General features: G+C 42.3%; 1 protein-coding gene across 4 annotated transcripts; it reads left to right on the top strand.

The window, feature by feature from the left end:
- Window positions 1-1,497: 1,497 nt before the first annotated feature.
- Window positions 1,498-20,120, top strand: SLC38A2 (solute carrier family 38 member 2). Of its 4 annotated transcripts, XM_041465698.1 has the most exons (16): window positions 1,498-2,382; window positions 2,851-3,038; window positions 3,310-3,391; window positions 3,523-3,638; window positions 8,413-8,486; window positions 8,583-8,675; window positions 8,871-8,952; window positions 11,859-11,941; window positions 12,913-12,971; window positions 13,097-13,246; window positions 13,974-14,053; window positions 14,150-14,250; window positions 14,643-14,767; window positions 15,337-15,481; window positions 15,620-15,717; window positions 16,485-20,120. In XM_041465698.1, exons 2-16 carry the CDS (start codon window positions 2,920-2,922, stop codon window positions 16,581-16,583), a joined length of 1,506 nt encoding a protein of 501 aa, XP_041321632.1. In that variant the 5' UTR covers window positions 1,498-2,382; window positions 2,851-2,919; the 3' UTR covers window positions 16,584-20,120. The 4 variants fall into 4 exon arrangements, with proteins under 4 accessions (XP_041321632.1, XP_041321635.1, XP_041321631.1 ...); XM_041465701.1 differs by lacking the exons at window positions 1,498-2,382; window positions 2,851-3,038 and adding an exon at window positions 3,039-3,178; XM_041465697.1 differs by lacking the exons at window positions 1,498-2,382; window positions 2,851-3,038; window positions 3,310-3,391; window positions 3,523-3,638 and adding exons at window positions 4,592-4,931; window positions 5,203-5,284; window positions 5,416-5,531.
- Window positions 20,121-21,290: the final 1,170 nt, after the last annotated feature.

The raw sequence follows: 21,290 nt of genomic DNA, 5'->3' as shown, positions 1-21,290 counted from the left end.
TATCAGGCGCATGTGGGTCACTTTACCACGCACCGAATCTGTGCGCTTGCCTCGAAATGGATGATACAGTCCTAAAAACGTTACGAATACGTCATTACATCTGTTGCTACACTGGCAAAACCCACAACAAACAGGTCACCTTGACCTCTGTCATGTACACTGTAATTTCACAGAACTGCTGACACCCGAAGAATGGCATTGACTGAAAAAGGCACCAGGCATTCACCATTCCCACTGGAAAAAGAGCGTGCCCTGCGCTCCCCGCAGTAGTGCTTATTTACATATCGCAGTGATTGCGCTGCGAAGGCGAGCGATGCAGCCTTTTGATTTAACCCGTCACGTTGCCGAAGCCTTTGCAAATTGCCCGTTGCGCAATCGGACTTTCAGAGGACCGAAAACGCCGTGGACGGGCACTCCTGGGGGGGGACATTACCACCCCAGACCGCCACAGCTCCCCAGGCCGCGCTCCGCCGCGCCCGCAGACGGGGCGAAGGCGGGCGCCGCGCTCCGGCAGGTGCGCAGGGCAGGAGCCGGTCCCAGCCCAGAACGCCCGAAGCTGAGCTCCGGGGTCATTTCAATCGCCGCTCCCGCGGAAGCAGGTGCGCCGCCGCCGCCCCTGTGCGCCCCGGGGCTGCGCGGAAGGCGCCGCAGCGCATCCCGCCCGCTGCCGCTGCCGCCCCGCCGCGCTGCGGGGGGCGCGTGACGTACCGCGCCGGATGGGGGCGGGGGGACGACTGCAGTGATGGAAAATTTTCGGCTCCTGCATCTCCTGCGCGTGCCCTCCCCGGTTCCCGCCCCTTCCCGGCTTCCCCTCCCGCCCCCCATCCCGGCGTCGGCGGGGGCGGTCCAGAATCTTCGGCGGCGGTGGCGGTCGGGTGCCGCCGCCTCGCGCCGCCCGGCGCCTTCCCGCCCGCTTCCCGCCCGCCTGGCCCGGCGACAGTCGCGGGGAAAGCCACCGTCCTCCCGCCTGTCTCAGCCCTGGGGACGCTCGTGTCCTCGTTAGAGCCGCGGGCACTGCAGTGGGCCGAGGAGCGGGGGTGAGGTGTGGGATTCGCTGTCCCTCGACGGTGTGAACTGCTCTCGTGTCCCGGCGGCCGCCGCTGCCCCGGCACAGCAGACAGGCAGCCGCCCCTCGCACCCTCCACGGGCTCTCGATGCTGCAGAAGAAGGGAGCGAGAGGAATAACCCAGGGGGTCAAACGATTCGGTGGCAGGGCATCCCCCACGCTCGAGGCTGGCAGCACCAGACCGGGCGTGGGAGTGCGCTGCTGCTGCGAGCACAGGAGCTGGGGAGGCTGCTGTGCACCCCCCTGTCCCTCTAGAGACAGCAGCCAAGCGGGCCCCCCCCGTCAAGCCTCCTTCGGAGCTGTGTCCCTGCACGGTGCGTGTGAGGAGCTGCGGCGGACAGTGACACCCCGCCGTCCGCTGCCACGGGGGGCCGAGCAGCAAAGCTCTCCAAATCTTCTGGAGTGGTTACCTGAGGAAAAGGAAGCAGGATGTTCTGTTTCCCCCTCTCTTCCCTACATGGGGTTTATCGTGAATCACATCACTGGGGGCAGTCTGTCATTCCGATTCACTTCCCGAAGGAAGCGTTCGGGGTGTCTGCCGGCTGCCCTCGGGCTCCGGGCTTGCACGTGCGCTGCTGCGGGTGTTAAAAATAGCGAGTGACCGCACCGAGGAGCTATGAAGGGTCAGTGGCACCTCGTCCCGCGCCGGAGGCAGGCGCGGGGTGGAAGAGGGAGGCAGATGCTGGGTGCACCGGTAGCCACCGGGTGCTGCAGTCACGCTGCGGATGCTGCACTGGCCCGGTAGAAGCGCCTCTCAGGCAGAGCGCTTTTGACAGGCACCGCAGCGTCCTGTCTCCGCCGCGTAAACCGGTGCCCCAATGTAAACACTGGGGAGCTGCTCGGCTCATGAGCTAGCGGCCGCGCTCCCGACCCCCGCCGGGCGCCCGCCGCTGACCGGCTCCCAGCCCTCAGTCGGGGACGCCCCCCCGCCCCTGTGCCCCCCCAGCCCTGCCCGGGCGGCGGCAGGGGGTCAGTCGGGCAGGGCGGGGGGCGGCGCGGCAGCGGGCGGGCGGGCGCCGCGCCCCTGCCGTGACACGCCCACATTCCTGCCTGAAGAGCGGCGGCGTCCCGAGGGGGCCGTCAGACCGGGAGGGACGCCGGAGCGATACAGACGCGATATTTTCTTTCCTTTTGATACCTCTGACTTTTTTACGCGATTTTTTTTTCTACCTTTATTTATCTAGGGGCTTGTTTTCGCTGACATTTCATAGTTAAGGGCTTTTTTTTCCCTTGCAAGAAGTAGCAGCGGAGACAGGAGAATCTCGTTATTCCGAGGCTTCGGGAGAGACCTTCGCTTTCAAGCTCGTGCGTAGAAGGTATGGCAGGGGCTGGCTGTTACCGGGCCGCCAAGAAGAACGGGGTTACTTTTTGGACGGAGCACGGCTCGTCCTTCGCGCTTTTGTCCGGTGGCAGCGCCTCGGCTTGTCGCCAAGACCCTGCCGGGCTCCGCCGAGACGCGCGTAGGGATGCGCCGACGTTGCATCCCAGAAAGGTGGCAAACCCGCAAAGCGACTGCGGCGCGACGCTGTCCCGCCACCGCTTTGCGTTTTTCCGTTGAAAACCGGGGTTGACCGTCGGGTCGCCGGCGGGGAGGCGGGAGGTAAACACAGGGGGGGACAGCCGCGGGGCGGGAGGCTCCGGCAGCCGATGTGACAATCGCCCATCGGTGTTGCATCAGTCTGCTCTCCGCTATCGGGGCGGGGAAGCGGAGGCGGGGGCCGCGGGGCCACGTGACGGGCTCGCGCCCGCTGCGGCACTGACGTCGCCTCCCGCCCCCTCGGCAGGCGCGGCGAGTCCCGCCGGCAAGGACAAAAGAGCGGCCGCCGCCGAGCCCCGACCCCCGCCCCGCCAGCATGAGCAGCGCCGAGATGGGCAAGTTCAACATCTCGCCCGACGAGGACAGCAGCAGCTACAGCTCCAACAGCAACGACTTCAGCTACCCCTACCCCACCAAGCCGGCTGCCATGAAGAGGTGAGGGCGCTCCCCGCGGCGGGCGGCACCGGCCGGGGACCCGGCGGTGCCGCGTGTCTCGGCAAATCCCTACGGAAACACGGGAATCACTGCGGCCGGAGACGGGCGCGACACAGCTCCGCGCGCTGACACAGTCGCAGGTGGGGTGGTTCTTTCGGGGTTATTCCATCGGTTTTTCCTTTTCCCTTTGAAACGGATTGGAAATGCTGATCGGAAAGTGAATATGCGAGCTGCCTCTAAGAGTCACTAATGATGTAACGTTGGTTTGCAGCCACTATGCGGATATTGATCCAGAAAACCAAAATTTCTTGCTCGACTCCAATCTTGGAAAGAAGAAATACGAAACTCAGTATGTAAGTACCCGGCGATGACGTTCCAAATAAACAAACAAACAAACAAAAATGTACTGCCAATTTTATGTTTGTTTTAATTCTGAGATGAGTAATAACTTTCTGTTAATTATTACCTATCCGTCTTTCCTCAGCATCCGGGTACTACTTCCTTTGGAATGTCAGTATTTAATCTGAGCAATGCTATTGTGGGTAGTGGCATCCTTGGTCTTTCTTTTGCCATGGCTAACACTGGAATTGCTCTTTTTGTGTAAGTATCTTTTGACTAATCAAAAAAAACCCCCATATTTCTGGTGTGTAATTCATAATGGAAAAATACATGGTGTAAGAATATGAAACTCCTAGAAAACATCCAGTCATTTTCTTAGGTGCAGAATTGCATTTTAGGCTTGTTTTAAATTTAAGGATTGTGATACATCAGAAGAACCTGCAAAAATTAAACCAATTCATTGCAAGTTCTGCAACCCTCGAAAACATTTTACAGTGAATTTTACTTGACTTAGCTGTAGTTTCTCCATTAATAACTGATAGACTTCCCCTGAAAGTTCTGTTATCCAAGTCCCAATCAGGGATGTGGTCTTGCTTTCCTCAGCTGACATCACTGTGCCTACAGAGTTATAATGTACTTAACCAATAAAGAGGTCTGTTTTATTGCTGTGCTTTCACTCTCTTCAGGGTTACACCTATAAAAATTTCTGTCTGCCTGCAAGGGAGGGATGTGGAATAACCAGCCTGTCTTTATTGGCCTGTCTACACTGGCAGAAGCTTTGAGGTGTGGGGCAGAGCTACAGTAATGTAATTGGAAATGACATAAGGATACAGTTATGTACAGTGCTTTTAAATGTCTTGGGAAAATACATTTTTTCATGTATTGGAGGCAATTCAGCTCAACATGTAGTATCAGTGGCTTGACTGCAAATGAGTATCCGTGGATATGTTTAAAGGAACTTTATGGTTTTATCCTGGAAATAGATGAATGTGCTGAATGTTCAAGAACATGTGAAGAGCAGTGTTTAGTTCAAAATTTCCCTGACTCTGCTGCCAGATTTCCAGAAAGTAGGTCAGATTTACTTCCAGATGTTTCACAGTGTATCGGGTGGTGCTCAAGTTTCCTGAGGAAACTACCTATGTGTGAAGTTCTGACCTAAAGGATTTTAAACATATGGTGATTTGTTAGTCTTTTGGTGCAGCCGCGCGCCCCCGCCCCGGCGCGGGGCTCACCTTTGTCCGCGCGCCCCCCGCCCCGCGCGCCTGGTACTTTTCCACTCGGCGGCGGCGGCGGGCGGGGGCCGCGGGGCCACGTGACGGGCTCGCGCCCGCTGCGGCACTGACGTCGCCTCCCGCCCCCTCGGCAGGCGCGGCGAGTCCCGCCGGCAAGGACAAAAGAGCGGCCGCCGCCGAGCCCCGACCCCCGCCCCGCCAGCATGAGCAGCGCCGAGATGGGCAAGTTCAACATCTCGCCCGACGAGGACAGCAGCAGCTACAGCTCCAACAGCAACGACTTCAGCTACCCCTACCCCACCAAGCCGGCTGCCATGAAGAGGTGAGGGCGCTCCCCGCGGCGGGCGGCACCGGCCGGGGACCCGGCGGTGCCGCGTGTCTCGGCAAATCCCTACGGAAACACGGGAATCACTGCGGCCGGAGACGGGCGCGACACAGCTCCGCGCGCTGACACAGTCGCAGGTGGGGTGGTTCTTTCGGGGTTATTCCATCGGTTTTTCCTTTTCCCTTTGAAACGGATTGGAAATGCTGATCGGAAAGTGAATATGCGAGCTGCCTCTAAGAGTCACTAATGATGTAACGTTGGTTTGCAGCCACTATGCGGATATTGATCCAGAAAACCAAAATTTCTTGCTCGACTCCAATCTTGGAAAGAAGAAATACGAAACTCAGTATGTAAGTACCCGGCGATGACGTTCCAAATAAACAAACAAACAAACAAAAATGTACTGCCAATTTTATGTTTGTTTTAATTCTGAGATGAGTAATAACTTTCTGTTAATTATTACCTATCCGTCTTTCCTCAGCATCCGGGTACTACTTCCTTTGGAATGTCAGTATTTAATCTGAGCAATGCTATTGTGGGTAGTGGCATCCTTGGTCTTTCTTTTGCCATGGCTAACACTGGAATTGCTCTTTTTGTGTAAGTATCTTTTGATTAATCAAAAAAAAAAAAACATATTTCTGGTGTGTAATTTATAATGGAAAAATACATGGTGTAAGAATATGAAACTCCTAGAAAACATCCAGTCATTTTCTTAGGTGCAGAATTGCATTTTAGGCTTGTTTTAAATTTAAGGATTGTGATACATCAGAAGAACCTGCAAAAATTAAACCAATTCATTGCAAGTTCTGCAACCCTCGAAAACATTTTACAGTGAATTTTACTTGACTTAGCTGTAGTTTCTCCATTAATAACTGATAGACTTCCCCTGAAAGTTCTGTTATCCAAGTCCCAATCAGGGATGTGGTCTTGCTTTCCTCAGCTGACATCACTGTGCCTACAGAGTTATAATGTACTTAACCAATAAAGAAGTCTGTTTTATTGCTGTGCTTTCACTCTCTTCAGGGTTACACCTATAAAAATTTCTGTCTGCCTGCAAGGGAGGGATGTGGAATAACCAGCCTGTCTTTATTGGCCTGTCTACACTGGCAGAAGCTTTGAGGTGTGGGGCAGAGCTACAGTAATGTAATTGGAAATGACATAAGGATACAGTTATGTACAGTGCTTTTAAATGTCTTGGGAAAATACATTTTTTCATGTATTGGAGGCAATTCAGCTCAACATGTAGTATCAGTGGCTTGACTGCAAATGAGTATCCGTGGATATGTTTAAAGGAACTTTATGGTTTTATCCTGGAAATAGATGAATGTGCTGAATGTTCAAGAACATGTGAAGAGCAGTGTTTAGTTCAAAATTTCCCTGACTCTGCTGCCAGATTTCCAGAAAGTAGGTCAGATTTACTTCCAGATGTTTCACAGTGTGTCGGGTGGTGCTCAAGTTTCCTGAGGAAACTACCTATGTGTGAAGTTCTGACCTAAAGGATTTTAAACATATGGTGATTTGTTAGTCTTTTACTGAGATTTTCACTTGCTTAGATGATGCTAAGCTGAATGGATGACTTAGCATGAATCTAAAATAGATATTCACGCTCTAAAGATGTTCTGCAGCTCATGAACAATAATCAATGTAATGCACATTAGAATGTCTCTGAGGAGAGGAAAATAGAGAATTTAAGGTTAGCTATTTGAACAGACTTCGGGGATCCTCTTTTCTGAGGAAAAAAATGTTAAAAACTGTCAGTTTAACAATTGGATGCTGAGGCAGTTTTGTTGCTTTTTATTTCCAGATGCTGCATTCAGATCTATTTGCATTGGTGCTGTTTCAGAGATAAACTAGCTTGTTACCTTTCAAAACTTGTAGATAGTACAGTTCTGAGGCAGGAAAGCAGTTAATCACAGATGGTGCTGAGGATTTATGATGACAGTGAGGGCATTACAGGCATCCCTTAATAACTAGGTTACAGAATCAGATCCAGATGCAGTTGATTAGGGCAGTAAGTTCTTCGAAGACTGTGGAGACACTTGTGTAAGTGCTGTGACTTGTCACTTGTGTCAGCACTAAATAAATGAATAGAATGGTTTGGAAGCCAGAAACAGAGTGAGCTTCAAGATGAGTTTGCTGACTGATCTTGTCTGCAGTGTAGGCAGCCATTCCATGTTAGGACTGAGAGGTCCAGGGTCTGTGCTGTTTTAAAGTAGCGTAACCCTGGCACATCTCAGCTGTGCTGTTTCTACCCGATGGCTGAGTCAAATCCTACTTAATCTCTACCTGTCAGAAACAGAGAGGTTTATTTGTGTGCATGTGTTAGTGTTGAATTGGGGCAGTAACATAAATTTCCTACACAGATCTGTGAAACTTCTCTGATCTTTTTGTTTCCAGATCTTTGTGCTGCATTTACTAATTTTACCGACATTAAAAATGACACAAAAGGAAATGTATTCTGGGAAGCGAAGTTTGCCCTTTTAAGCCATTTTTAATATGCTGATTCTCAGGTTTCCTATTAAGCAAAATGCTTGTATTGGTATAAGAAAGACCAGGGTTTTTTTTTTTTAATGCCTTGTAATTTTCCACTGTGTTCTCCAGCAGCCGAGAAGTCCCCCCTAGCGTGCCACTCCAGGAAGTGCATTTGTTGTGGGAGATTTGTTGTTGAGAGACCTGAATTTTAGGTGATGCAAATGTGCTTCTGGAAATAATATGCATTGCCTGTAAAAGCTGTGGGGAAGATAAACAAGCCACTAGCGATTCCCATGTAAGCACATCTGAAGAGTTAACTTTTGAGGAAAGAATTTTTTTTAATGACAATAGATGCGTATTTCCATTTGAAAACACAGCTCCCACTGAGTTCTGAATTTTCAGTCAATTCTTTAAGGCTTTTGCAGTTTCATCTTTACATTAAAAAAAAACAAAAACAAAAAAAAAACACCAAAAAAAAAAAAAAACCAACACAGGTTTAAGCTGAAAAGCTGATTTCTTTAAAGACCAAGAGATAATCTTCACTTCAGCTGTAGTTAGCCTCAGTGTTGAACAAGGACAGGAAGACAGGGAAAAATAGAGTTTCTTACAAGGATGCCAACCTTCCCCCCAACCGGCACACATTCCCATTGCTACTTTGTTATTTATTGTCAAATGTAGCCAAGTGTAATAGCCTGACACTCGGTGCTGCTTATGCCACTTCACACTGAATAGAATCGTTGTTCAAGCCTACATTAGAATTTCTTTGTATGCCTCTTAAATGCAATTTAGTATAAAATCCTTTCTACACATGGCATTAATTGGGTTCTCAGAACACTTTTAACTTACAGACTTACAGTTTCAGAACACTTTAACAGCCCTTAGAATCTACTTTTTCCCAAATAATATTTTAATATGGATAATGTTTATATTTGATACATCTTTATTTAATAGGGTTACAAGAAGTCATTGATGGCTATTACAAATTTGTGTGGTTTTCTCCCCCCAGGATACTCCTGCTGTTTGTCTCAATATTTTCTTTGTATTCAGTGCATCTTCTTTTGAAGACTGCCAATGAAGGAGGTATGGCAATTACTGTTTTACAAATATGCAGTATTTGTTTCTTATGGTATCTTCTTGAAATGCACCCTTCCAATGGGATATCATATTTTCTTTTAGGATCTTTATTATATGAACAGTTGGGAATGAAGGCTTTTGGTATGGCTGGAAAACTTGCTGCTTCTGGATCAATTACAATGCAGAACATTGGAGGTGAGGACAAGATCTTAAAACGTCTGTACTGTCAATAGTAATTGTTCCCTGCTTATTTTTGGAGACTTGTTTGTCACACAACATGTGTTCATTAACTACTTGTGTTCAAGTGAAGTTATGAAACATGTTATGTGATTCTTGCATCGTGTGGCATATTCTATATTTGTAATGATCTATGATGTTATTCACCTACAGCTATGTCAAGCTACCTCTTCATAGTGAAATATGAGTTACCATTGGTCATCAAGACATTTATGAACATCGAAGAGACCACAGGGTAGGTGTTAGAACTCCTCATCAGAGAAACTATTAGGAGAAACAAATACGGAGACTGTATATATTTTTATATGAAGACCACGTTCGGTACACCGTAGGGTAGCTTCTTATTCAGACAGAGATACAGTAAGTTTTCCCTTCCCCTGAGTGCTTCACTTCATTTAGATCCAGCCTGACCTGGAAAAAGGGTAGAAAAATACAGGTATTGCATCATATTGCAGAAAGCTGTTCTGTAAAGAACATCAGGTAAGTGCTAATGTATGTACCAGTCAGTACATACACTTGATAAGGAAAGATAAATGTGATTGTGGTTGGTTTTTTTGTTTTGGTTTATTATTATTTTCTTTATGCATTCAAAATGGTTTGATGTGATTAATTTGGTTTTCTAGTATTAATGTTGTGGCAAATGATTAAATGTAAGACTAAGGTGCAGTTATGCAAGGAATGTCTTAAGGAACAGTTCTCAAAAAGATTCGGAGACTAAACATTGACCTAAACCAGAATTCATATACTGAAGGCTAGAGTGGTAGACACCTTGCCATCCTGCCCTGGAGACACCTTGACTCCAGATTGGCTTTCCTGGTTGGCTTTAAAAAGAGGATTCATTTTATCCAACCATATTTTGAGTTCGTCATCACAATGGTCTTAGTACAATCAGTGGAGAAGGGTGATCCTCTGTAGTGATCCATTTGGCGCACCTGACTTAGACACATTTTGTGTGTCTCCAAAGAACAGTTGATCGTATCACTCTGTATTGAGAGGGTGTGTAAAAACAAGATGCCTGAGTTCAGATGGATAGAGTTAAGTGCTATAAATCTCACTCTTCAGAGTTGTACTTCTGTGCCTTGTCCTGAAGTGTCCCAGTCTTGAGAGGGCTGAGCAGCTCAAGACTCCAACTTACACCTAAGCCTGAGTTCAGAAGGTAGGCATTTTTCTGCCGTGTTCCCCAAGGGGTTCAAGCCATTTGGTGGTGTTCATTCAGCTTGCTGATAGATACTGTCATAATAACAGTGCTAGCCATATTTTTTTTCTTTCTTTTCATTTTTTTAAAATGTACTCAAATACTGCACCTACCCTGTTTACTTAGTGGTGTTATGTTTACAAATTCTTTGCTGGGAAGCTTAATTTCTCTCCTTTGGCTGAATTCAAGTCCATATTTTTCGATTCTTAAGAGAGCCCCTGGAGTAGCCAGTATTTGGAAGGGGGCTCGGAGGCAAATATTTTTTAACTGTCCCATCTTCAGTAAAGAATTCAAAACTGGTTGCAATTCAAGAGGGAAAGATAAAGTCTGTGAATCTCTCTGGATACAGCTGCTGCTCTGCAATTCTGGCAGAGAAAATTAAGAAATTGAGATCTGTATTTTCAATGTTTTCTTGTTGGCTGGCACTAGGTAGCTGTACACTGATTTAAAGTAAATATTTTCTCAGTGCTCTGGCAATCGTGAACCCCATTTAACTGACTCTCTCCGTGCATTGCTTAGGGGAGTCTGGGTGGCTACCATTGGCATGGATTCCACTCTGGCAGCCTGGGGCCCGAAATGTAAGCACTTACATGTTTAAGTGTCCCAAAATAATGCTTACTGTAAAAGAACTTCTGGACTTCTGAGACAATATTGTAAATACTAGCTCCATTATTAAAATTTGTTTAGCAACTTCTAAAGTACTTGGCTATGTTTTAAAACTGCACAATCCCATTCTTTACTCTTCAGGACGGAAAAAACTTTGAAGTCCTTGATCTGAAAGTCCTGATGGCCTCTCTATGGTATGCACAATAGCAGTGCATGTTCTTGTGATTGTATCAACTGCAAGAAATTTCTTTGTTGTGATTTCCTTTAAATTTGCCACAAGTCTACTGTATTTAAAAAAAAGACAACAAAAGGTGTATGGTGTTAATGCCCGATACATCTGAAGTTTTTAAAATACTCCTTTTTTATATCTAGTTATCCCAGGTAAAACTGAGGAAAGAGATGATTGCATCATTTTTGTATTTACTATGTAAATCCAGAGCAAGTCTGTTAATTATTCCATATTTCCATTACCATAAAAAAGGCTATAATTCAGCAACTCAGTTTGCATATAAAAATTTCAATTTTTTTTTTTTTACCTAAATAGTATACAGTCCATTTTAAAATAAATACTGTTAAATGATATCATAATAGGATGTAAAGTATAAATACTTGGGAATAAGTGTGTAACTTAGTGTTACTTTAATTGCTTAAAGCATGTAGGATGGTCCTGTAGGACTTTGTTTTGTATTTCAAAAAATATGATAATCTTCTAATGCTCAAAAATGTTTTGTGAAAAAATAGTTGCTGCTTCTTACAGAAAAAATGGCAGAAATGTTCTGAAGGAAAAAGCTTCTGAAGTTTTTACCATGTTTTCCCTACTGAAAGGGACGAAATGTGCCTCCAAGAGACTCCCAGTGCTTGTTGGAGTTTTCTCAGCCAGTGGGCTTGAGCTATTGCCTTACCTTCAGCCCTCACCCGTTTTTCTTTAATTCCTACAGGGCACCCAGCAGAATTTTATTTCTATTAAAAATTGAAACCTTGCTGGGGCCCTGCAATATTCTAACATATCTGGAGAGTTGGGAACCAGCACTTAAGAAAATTATATTTTTTCTGTGATTGATCCCACTTTTTTCTAACCAATCATTTACTTTTCTGACTTCCAGATGTTATTATTTTTATAAAAGGACACTAAAGGAAAGGCACAATGCAGGTTTGGGGTGAGATAAGAAGCTATTGTAGGGTGTTAGGTCCATATAGGAAATTAAATGCTGTCATTTGTGACATCAGGTTGAGCATTTTTTAAAGGAGCCATATGTTGTAGAAAATAAGAGGGAAGACTAAACTGCAAATGCAATTTTTAAATACTTAGTTACTTACAAATATTACCTTCTTTTCTACAGAGAATGGTATCTCAATGGTGACTATTTAGTGCTGCTGGTGTCTGTCATTCTCATTCTTCCCCTGTCCCTGCTGAAAAATCTAGGTAAGTAGTAGAGAGCAATCAAAATAAAAACCCATTGGAAGCACTGTGGGGAAATGTGTTGATGCAATGTTTGAGTCTTGAAATGCTGTATGAATTAGCAGCTGTCTCCAAACTTGTCTCTCGGGATTAATTAGTATTTAGGTAGTTACTGTCAGTCTCCTTGAAGAAAGGAAAAAAAAAAAAACCAAGACAAGTATGCTAAATTACAGCTGTGCTTGTGGAAGATGAAAGGACAGCAGATAGCATGCCTTTAGAATGAAGCCTAACAGTAACCTTCTGTTTCTGCTCTTATCCCAAAGTTGGACCTATTTTGGTCAATGGTGAAATAATACAAGATTGTTACCACCTACCCTGTAAAAGCCTTCAAAGAGTAGGGCTGCTAACTCTGGGCAGTATCTTCTCATTTTAGATCCTGAGGAGTAACAGAATATTCATGCCAGATGCTTTATCTGAAATGGCTGTAATTCAGTGATGTATGTCAATAATTCAGTTAACAGGCAGTTTATTCAGGGAATCCTGTAGTGGAACTTAAATAACTGAGAGTCTCAATGTGAATTACTCTCTCAAATTACTATTTTCTAGAAGTAAATCAGTAAAAGCAGAAGGAAAAAGGCTAAGTTATCTGATAGTGCATGCTATTAAAATTAATCATATATCATTCTTAGTATACAAAAAACCATTTATATAGTTGTTGCTGTGGGGTTTTTTAGTTTGCTTCTTTTTCTTGTAAGTTAAAAAGTTTAACATTACAGACTTGCTGTATGTACAGACCCTAATATGTCTTTCAGAACCTTCAGATCTGGGTCGGGATTAGCAGAAAGTCAGTGAATAATTAATTTGTTCTGTGTAATGCTAAGGAAATGACAGTCTAAAGAGATCACTTGACAGAATATATTTTGTTGTTATGTTTTGACTTGAATGATGTTTCTGTTAATTATATCTTAGATTTTTTTTATCTTTCTTGATCACAGGGTATCTGGGCTATACCAGTGGCTTTTCCTTACTTTGCATGGTCTTCTTTCTGATTGTTGTAAGTATAATCTTGTAAACTTTACAGTGCTTGTAAAACTGCATTTCAAAGCGAAATTAAGCAGTTTCTAAAAATTTTCACATCTTGCATTAGTCAAAGTAATAAACGCATGGCTTTATTTCTAGGTAATTTGGAAGATGTTTCAGATTCCTTGTCCTACGGACAGCGTCATCATGAACGTGACATTATTTAATGCAACAGTGGCACCTTTGGTAACTGAAAATATAACAAATGAGGATATGTGCAAGCCAAAATATTTCATCTTCAATTCACAGGTAACTGACCAAAAAATCAGATACTCTGTTGAGAATAACTGACACTAAGTATGTAGCAGATAAATTAGATAATTTTTCCTCCAAGCAGTTGCCCAGCTTTAAAATTGGGATGTGTTGAGACTTTCTGTTCCAGTAGACTTGGGCACTGTTTACCTCATGCAGACTGGGTTTTCCCACATGCCAAATACACAGAAATTATAGGAGCTTGAAGTGCCTGTTTGAGTGGCAAAAAATACATCTCTCATTCTTTAGCACAGCATTTCTCAAGTTTTCTCAAGGAAGTTAGTGAAGCATTTTAAAAAGTAGATTGCAGAAGAACATGAAGAAAATTGTAGAAGTGTGCAAATAGGATGTTTGACTTATTCCTAGTCACAAATTCTTGACTCATGAATGCTCCCAATTACAGTGATGAATCTCCATGTGTAATACTCAATACCAAGTTCAAGATCTAATGGCTTAAGCCTGTGAGTTGCTGAACGTGATTTTGAATGCAAATACATTCAGCTCACCATGGACTTTAGTGACATTTGAGACTATTTGGTACCTCAGGATTTGGATTTAAGAAAATATGAACTTGTTTAAACTTTTTCTGAAGTTTCCATTGTAAAAAAATAGCTGGTCTTTATCACCTAATAAGGCCAAAACTGAAGAATCTCGTGATGATTTTGTACAGCAAATTTCTAATGTCTGTTGAGATACTTAAGAAACATTTTTTTTTTTTTTCCAGACTGTTTATGCTGTCCCGATCCTAACATTTTCCTTTGTCTGCCATCCTGCAATTCTTCCTATTTATGAAGAACTGAAAGGGTAAGTGTTAGATATCTATCTGTAATTTCACTGAACAAACAAATACAGTATGAAACAGTATGTTCTCACTACTGACAATGTTACTTTTTCTTACAGCCGAAGCCGTAAAAGAATGATGAATGTGTCCTATGTGTCTTTTTTTGCCATGTTCCTCATGTATTTGTTGGCTGCTCTCTTTGGATACTTGACATTTTACGGTGAATATTGCCTCTCTGCTTTCTTTAAATTATTTATGTTCTGCAAACTCACAGTATTATTTTAAAAATAGAACAAGCAAGCATTTACTGTGCATTCTAAATATATGCTGTTAGTTGGGATTTTTTTTTTTTTTTAGTACTTCTGGAAGTGCACACCCTAAAGGAAATCTGTAATAGAATTAGGCCCAAGACATAGGATTAAAATTGGATTAAACTAGATTCCGTGCCTCCAAGTTATCCCTGTGTAAAATGGATACATTCCTACAGGAGCTCTCAAGGCTTTCAGTTCATATTGATGATGTAACTGTAAAATTTGCATGGAATTTAGAGCAGAAGCACATGTTTAAGAAGTATGTCAACCAAATCTAACTAAAATACTGTTTTCTTTATAGGAAAAGTTGAACCAGAACTGCTTCACACCTACTCTGCTTATCTGGGTGCTGATGTTCTCCTTCTTATTGTGCGTCTTGCTGTACTTATGGCTGTAACCCTCACTGTACCTGTAGTTATTTTCCCTGTAAGTAATTTTTTTTTTAACACCTGTATACTGCTGCAGTCATTTACTGATTTGGCAACTCCTGTTTATTAATTGAAAAACTGAAGAGATTTTCTTTTAACTGAAAAAGGAAACTTATTCTGATAAACCTGATAAATTATAGCTATACTGTTAATTCAGTAAATATGTAATATTTACTAAGCAGTAGATACAAATATATTCAGTTATATTGTTTTCCTAGTATGGTTATATTGGGGAAATGAAACAGATTTCCCCTCTATAAAAAAGCTTACAAAAGCCAGCATGTTTTTGTGCATACCTTGTGGAGGCAATCTGGCCATTTATGTGTATACTGTTGAGCAGCATCCCTAGATGTTACAAAATTTCCTGCAATTTTTGTTCAAACCAGATACTTTTCCTTGGTTTTTTCTCCATATTACTTTCATCTTTCACCTTCTATTAAAATCTGAAGCATTCAGAAAAATGATGTTAAAATACTTTCAGAAGGAAGGTCTAATTCAGGTTACAAATCACTGTCTTCCAAAATGAAGGCTAAGCTGTCTTTTTTTTTTTCCCCCTCTCTTCCCAAGATCCGCAGTTCCATTACCCAGCTGCTGTGGGCAGGGAAGGAGTTCAGTTGGTGGCGTCATTGTTCCATTACTGTCTCTCTCCTGGCATTTACCAACATGCTCGTTATCTTTGTCCCTACTATTCGAGACATCTTTGGATTCATTGGTAAGCTTTTGCTTGTCAGATCAAGCACTCTTTCACATTTCAGAAAAAGCAGTTCCAGTCTAATTAGAGTATATTTACTCTGTATATGAGTATATTTACTGTTTATGAATATTTATTTCCATGCTTTTTCCTCTACAGGTGCTTCGGCGGCTGCCATGCTGATCTTTATACTTCCTTCTGCCTTCTATATCAAATTAGTGAAGAAGGAACCAATGAAGTCAGTGCAAAAGATTGGGGTATGTACAGACAAATATGTAGCTACACTTGCTTACTAATTCAAAACAAAAAATTTAAGTATCTTCTTCATGATTTATGAATTTTAAAGTCCTGGTGAAAGTAGTCATTGAATTTGCATTTAATGTTATCTTGCATAGTTGCAAGGAGCTGCGTAGGAACTCAAAACCAAGGAACTGGCCATCACAAGACTCAGTTCTCTTCAGTGACTTATCTCAGCCCCTGGCCCCAAATCTCAACAGTAGCTGGGCCATTCTGTTGCTGCTAAGAACCAGATTTCAACGGAATATCATAAAAACCGTATTTTAAAAACCTTAACATTCTTCAAATATTCTTTTAAGACTTATTTACATAGTTTTCCACATAAAAGCTAATTTCTGCCAGTTGTTTGGGTTATCTTGATTATTCTTGGTGCCCTTACTAATCATAGACATACTGACTCATAATGCAATCAGATATACTGAGACAGTCAAGTTAGCACAGTGGCATAGCCTGACTGGTATCAGCATCTACATTCATTTCCCTTAGTTGAGGGTGAGGTCTGCTATACTGAAAATAAATGTATTTTCTGATTTGAGAAAGGACCCCAAATACGAGAAAGATAGATACTTAGCTCCTTGTCATTGGCCTGATCTCTTGTCTCTCTTACTTTGTCCTCTGTGAGCAATGGCATTTGTGCTAGTAAATGGGCGTGAATTTATAGGTGTATGTTGTGTTTTACTAACAGTGTCATAGCACTGAAATACTTCTTTTTTGTTTTCTTTTTCAGGCTTCATTCTTCTTTCTAAGTGGTATACTTGTGATGACTGGGTGTATGACACTGATTATTCTAGACTGGATCCAGAATGTTAAATCTGATGGCCATTAACTGCCCTGGTTTAATCTCTAACACACCACTTCAGATGCCAGTGTTCACTCAGATACCTGCTGGGAATGAAAACGAGCTATTCAGCTTCCTTTAAAAGGCAGATTCTTTGTTGATGGTTCTTCTGATTGTAGAATATCTGAACTCTGTCTTTAAGAAACTGTTCTGCATGATGGAAGTGGATATTGACATCAAACCACGTGAGTGTCTGGCTGAAGGAAGTGACAACTTTATTCCATTCCAGAGAATGGACAGAACTCTCTGTAGACTTTTATCAAGCCATGTTTGGCTTTCGTCATTGTTACTTGGATATTTTGTTATTTTACTTGAATGTGCCTAATGGAACCATTTGATGTGAGAAAGAACTCTTTAATTTACAGCAAAGTGTTTAAATAACCAATGAGAGAGCGAGAGAAAGAGAGAAACGCTATTATTTTTTGTACCAAAAATTCTTATGGACCTCAAAAGCACTATTTTGACTTTAAGAAACATTTTTCTAAAAAGAATGAAAAAAATAACATAGAAGAGCTCAGAAAAATATTTAATTAGTGTCCTAAATTAAACTTAGTTTGACTTTCTTGATCTCTTCACTCATGTCACCAGTGACAGGACCCAAAGAAAGGGTATGAAGCTGAGTCAGGGTAGGTTTAGGTTGGATATCAGGAAAAGGTTTTTTACCCAGAGGGTGGTGGGGCACTGGAACAGGCTCCCCAGGAAAGTGGTCACAGCACCAAGCCTGACAGAGTGCAAGAAGTGTTTGTACAGCTCTCACGCACATGGTGTAGTTCTTGGAGTGCACTGTGCTGGGCCAGGAGTTGGATGTGGTGATTCTGATGGGTCCTTTCCCACTCAACATACTTTATAATTCTGTAGAGGCATAATTAGAAGAAATTTTATTTTAAAAATGCTTCTAATGACCAAAACAGAAAATAAGCCAATTCAGGTCAAAATTTTCTGATACTAAATGCTTCCCATGAAGCTCCCTTAGAGAAAATAATCCTGAAAATCATTTCAGACTTACGTAAGTAACTAGTTACCAAAAATGGTGTGGAAATGCAAATTTTCAAACTTGAAAAAAACCCACCCTTTATAAAAGGGTACATTTGAGAAAAGCGTAGGTAATCTAAAATTGTAAAGATGGCATTAACATTTTCCTTCTTGAGGTACTCAGTAGTGCAATTGAGTAAAACAGGGTCGGGGTTTTTGCTTTTTGGGTTTTTTTTTCCTATTGTAGTTAGAAACTGAATGGCACCAGAGCATACGATGCCATTAATACAAAACTCCCTCCTCAAGTTCCTGTTATTAATAAGGTCCATTGTCAGTTGTAACAATGTTTGTTGGGATTTTTTTCTATCCAATCTATCTTGAAACACTCTGTAGGAAAACAAAAAAGTCCTAATGTAGTCTTCTAGTTGTATAATATTTAAAAACTGTACAGTATTTCTCAAATTCCTCATCCATTATTGGATTTTGAATTACTTGATTATTCTGTTTCTGAGTCAAATCCACAAAATAACTGCACCAATATTTCGTGCTTGGTACAAACTCTCTTCACATACGCAACTGGGATTCCTCTTCCAATTTATACTGTATAGTAGTATTAAAGATAACCTCATAGACTGGATAGTCATCTCATACTTGTTTGCTTCAGAAATAGATATGTTTCTAATGAGCCCTAGCTGATGAAACAGGTGCTGTATGGTTGTGATGAACTATTTTGTTTCTAGTGCATGTTTGCTCTTTCATTCTTGTCCCAGGTTGAAGAGAGGTAGCATTTGTATAACAGCGTACTTGGCTTATAAGAGGTTCTCAAACAGCAATATTGGGTACAAAAGCCTAGATAGAGATTATTAATGAAATAGTCATGGCAGTGTGGTCAGCTGTCTTCATCTGACATGATGCTTTAAAAATCTGATTTATGAAGTCCCACTCAGTCATCGTGTCAGAAAGACCGAGTAAAGGCCTGTAATCCATTGATTAAACAGTGCCTGAGACTTTTTTGCTCTTGTAGAATTAATCAGAAATAAATCTAAACAATAGTCACCATTTGGCAGATAATGTCAAGCTCTGCCCAGCCATTTAAAATCTATGGAAAAACAACTGCAGGTATTTTGTATTGATACTTCTGCATGACTGTAAGTACTGGTCACAGAATATAGTGTAAAACTGTAATGACAAGTTAGATTCCTCATGTGTTATTTGTATTATTAATTCGGTGGTACTCAACTGGCAATTAATGATCCTGGAGTCAGCACTGATTAATGCTCTGTAGGTACTTCTCTGCCTCAGGTACTGTACATCCATGGCTAACTATCCCATGTTACCTGATCTCCACAGAAGTGCTGAGCACGTGCCTCCTCAGTACTTTGGCAGCTTTTCTTCTTCCTCCACAAATGTACAAAGGTGGAAGGAGATTAAAATGTTGTCTACCTTTGAGCAATTTGTAGCACATAAGGGATGAAGTTCTTCCCTTTAAAAAGAGGAAAGAAAGTGAGAAATATCCTCCTTTCTCGCAGCAACCATAGAAGAGGAAGGAGTCGTAAGTGAGAAGTTACTACAAAGTCCTTCTTGGCAACCAGAAGGGAAGAAGATTTTTGTGATGACACCTCATAGTGTATTGTACATGTCACTAATTCTCTGAATGTAGCAATTTCCAGATTATACATTATGTGTTATATAATTTGATGACTGACTCTCCACCTGCAACAGTTGAGTTCCACTTGGCTGGGTCGATTTCCAACATCTGATTTTTTGTTTTATGATTATTTTCCAAACCTGTCTGTTTAAAGTTACCTACGTTACAAACCACCTAAAAGAGCAGCTTCAGTATTAAACCACTGTTCTGTCACCTCAGTTAGACATTACTGTCTTCCATGATATTTCAGTCATAAATGTAACATGTTATTTATAAAGCATTAATCCATTAAAACTAAAACTATTTTTCAATATTTATGATAGTCTATGTACATAAATTGTATGTGTGTATATAGTGTAAGTATAATGTATATAATGTAGGTTTGGAGTCCAGGATTTATGTATATATTCCTCTCTCATTACTGATTGTTACAGCATTTCAAGGAGTTGTCCATGTTGTACATCTGTGTAACAGCTGTCAAAGGAAAGAGCCTTTTTCAACAAAGTGTAATGCTTACAGAGATGAAAGGAGTGTGTTATGCCTAAGGCGTGTAAGAAAACACTAAGACTGTATTTATTACAAATGTATATGTTGCAATAAACACCGGAATCACTTGGGTCCATAGAAAGCATTGTTCAGGTTCATGTGTACTTTCTCTCTAAAATTTACCATGGATGTTTCGATTTCCTGAATGCAGCAAGTTAACCACCTCTGCGATCTAACGCTGGTTAGGCCGCCAACGTCGCGCATCCCGCGGTACATCCGTGTACATATGTAAATACCGCCTTACTGCGAGAGGCCAACTGCCTAGCTACAGTTGCTGGCTAGACTGGTGGCCAGCAACACAGTTTCAATGAAACATTGTATGTTTGTTTTAACTGAAATAAATAAACAGATAATCCTAAGCAAGGGTGTGTTGTTTTTCTTGGGGGAGGAATTTGGAGGATTTTCTTTAGAGATGATGCTAAAAGTGTGCCTTTAATTTCATGCATATTTAACTTACTGAGCGCTTTTCAGAAAAGATGGGGAGGAAAATGGCATCCACGACTTTTGATTCTACAAGGGTAAAGAGAACAAGTCTGGGCATGGGAGATCAAATTCTACAAGGAACCTGCATTAAGTAATTTATTTTGTGGAAAAGGCATAGCTGGAGACAAGACCCAATGTGTTAGATCTTGTATGAGTGTAATAAGTGCGTGAGTCTTGCTAAAATCCTATGCCACTTTCCTTCATTTGAATCTCCAGGAGAAGAATAACTGCTTATGTAAAATGTTACAAAACTGGTATGCCTGGTTTGCTTCCATTTTGGAAACGGGTACAAACCAAGTGTAGCATATGTGTTCTTGGTCCTCCATAAATCTGTATAACATCATGCAAATATCTGTCCCAAATATTCAGAATTGGTTGAGAGACACTGGAGTTGTAAGTCAGTGTCATGTGTACAGCAACACTGTACAAAAGGAATACTTAAGAAGTATAGTTATATGCTCTGAACTTAGGAAATCCTCAATTAAGGTTGCATTAATTGCAAGATTGCATGGTATGTTTTCCTGGAATTCTCACTTAGTAGCTGTTCATTATTTTATTTTTTAAGATGCTTTCTGTGTGTGCTCAGTGTTTATGTGTTTGCTCATTCCCATCCTGATGAAGATGAATGCCTTTTTTCCTTTCTAGCTCTCATTTTAGTGTCGTGTTTGTGTAACATGATTTACTCATTTTCACAGTGTTGCAGGCCTTTAAGAAGGTGTTAATCAGTGTGCTGCTCTGGGGACCTGGAGCATGGAGAAGAAGCACTGTGGCACAGCCATGTACTTGAGTCCATAATTTAATGTCCTTCGCTTGCTTATTTTGTATTTCTGCATCTGCTTACATGCATCTGAAGCATAATTTTGAGCAGGTTTTGCATGATCATTCTTGGAACAAGAAACCTAGAAATCAAGCTAGCCATTTGGAAAGAGGGATCATGTCTGGACGGGCCCCGTTCTCATAAGGGGTCTGCCATCACACAGGAACTTCACAGCAGTGCAGAAGCCCTTCCCCTAGAATGCTGCTTGACAAGCTAAACCCTTAGGCTC

The sequence above is a fragment of the Pyrgilauda ruficollis genome, unplaced genomic scaffold (assembly GCF_017590135.1).
Source record: "Pyrgilauda ruficollis isolate IOZ18807 unplaced genomic scaffold, ASM1759013v1 scaffold19, whole genome shotgun sequence".
NCBI classification, from domain to species: domain Eukaryota; kingdom Metazoa; phylum Chordata; class Aves; order Passeriformes; family Passeridae; genus Pyrgilauda; species Pyrgilauda ruficollis.
The sequence above is the reverse complement of the archived record's forward strand: the minus strand, read 5'-3'. Positions and strand labels throughout refer to the sequence as shown.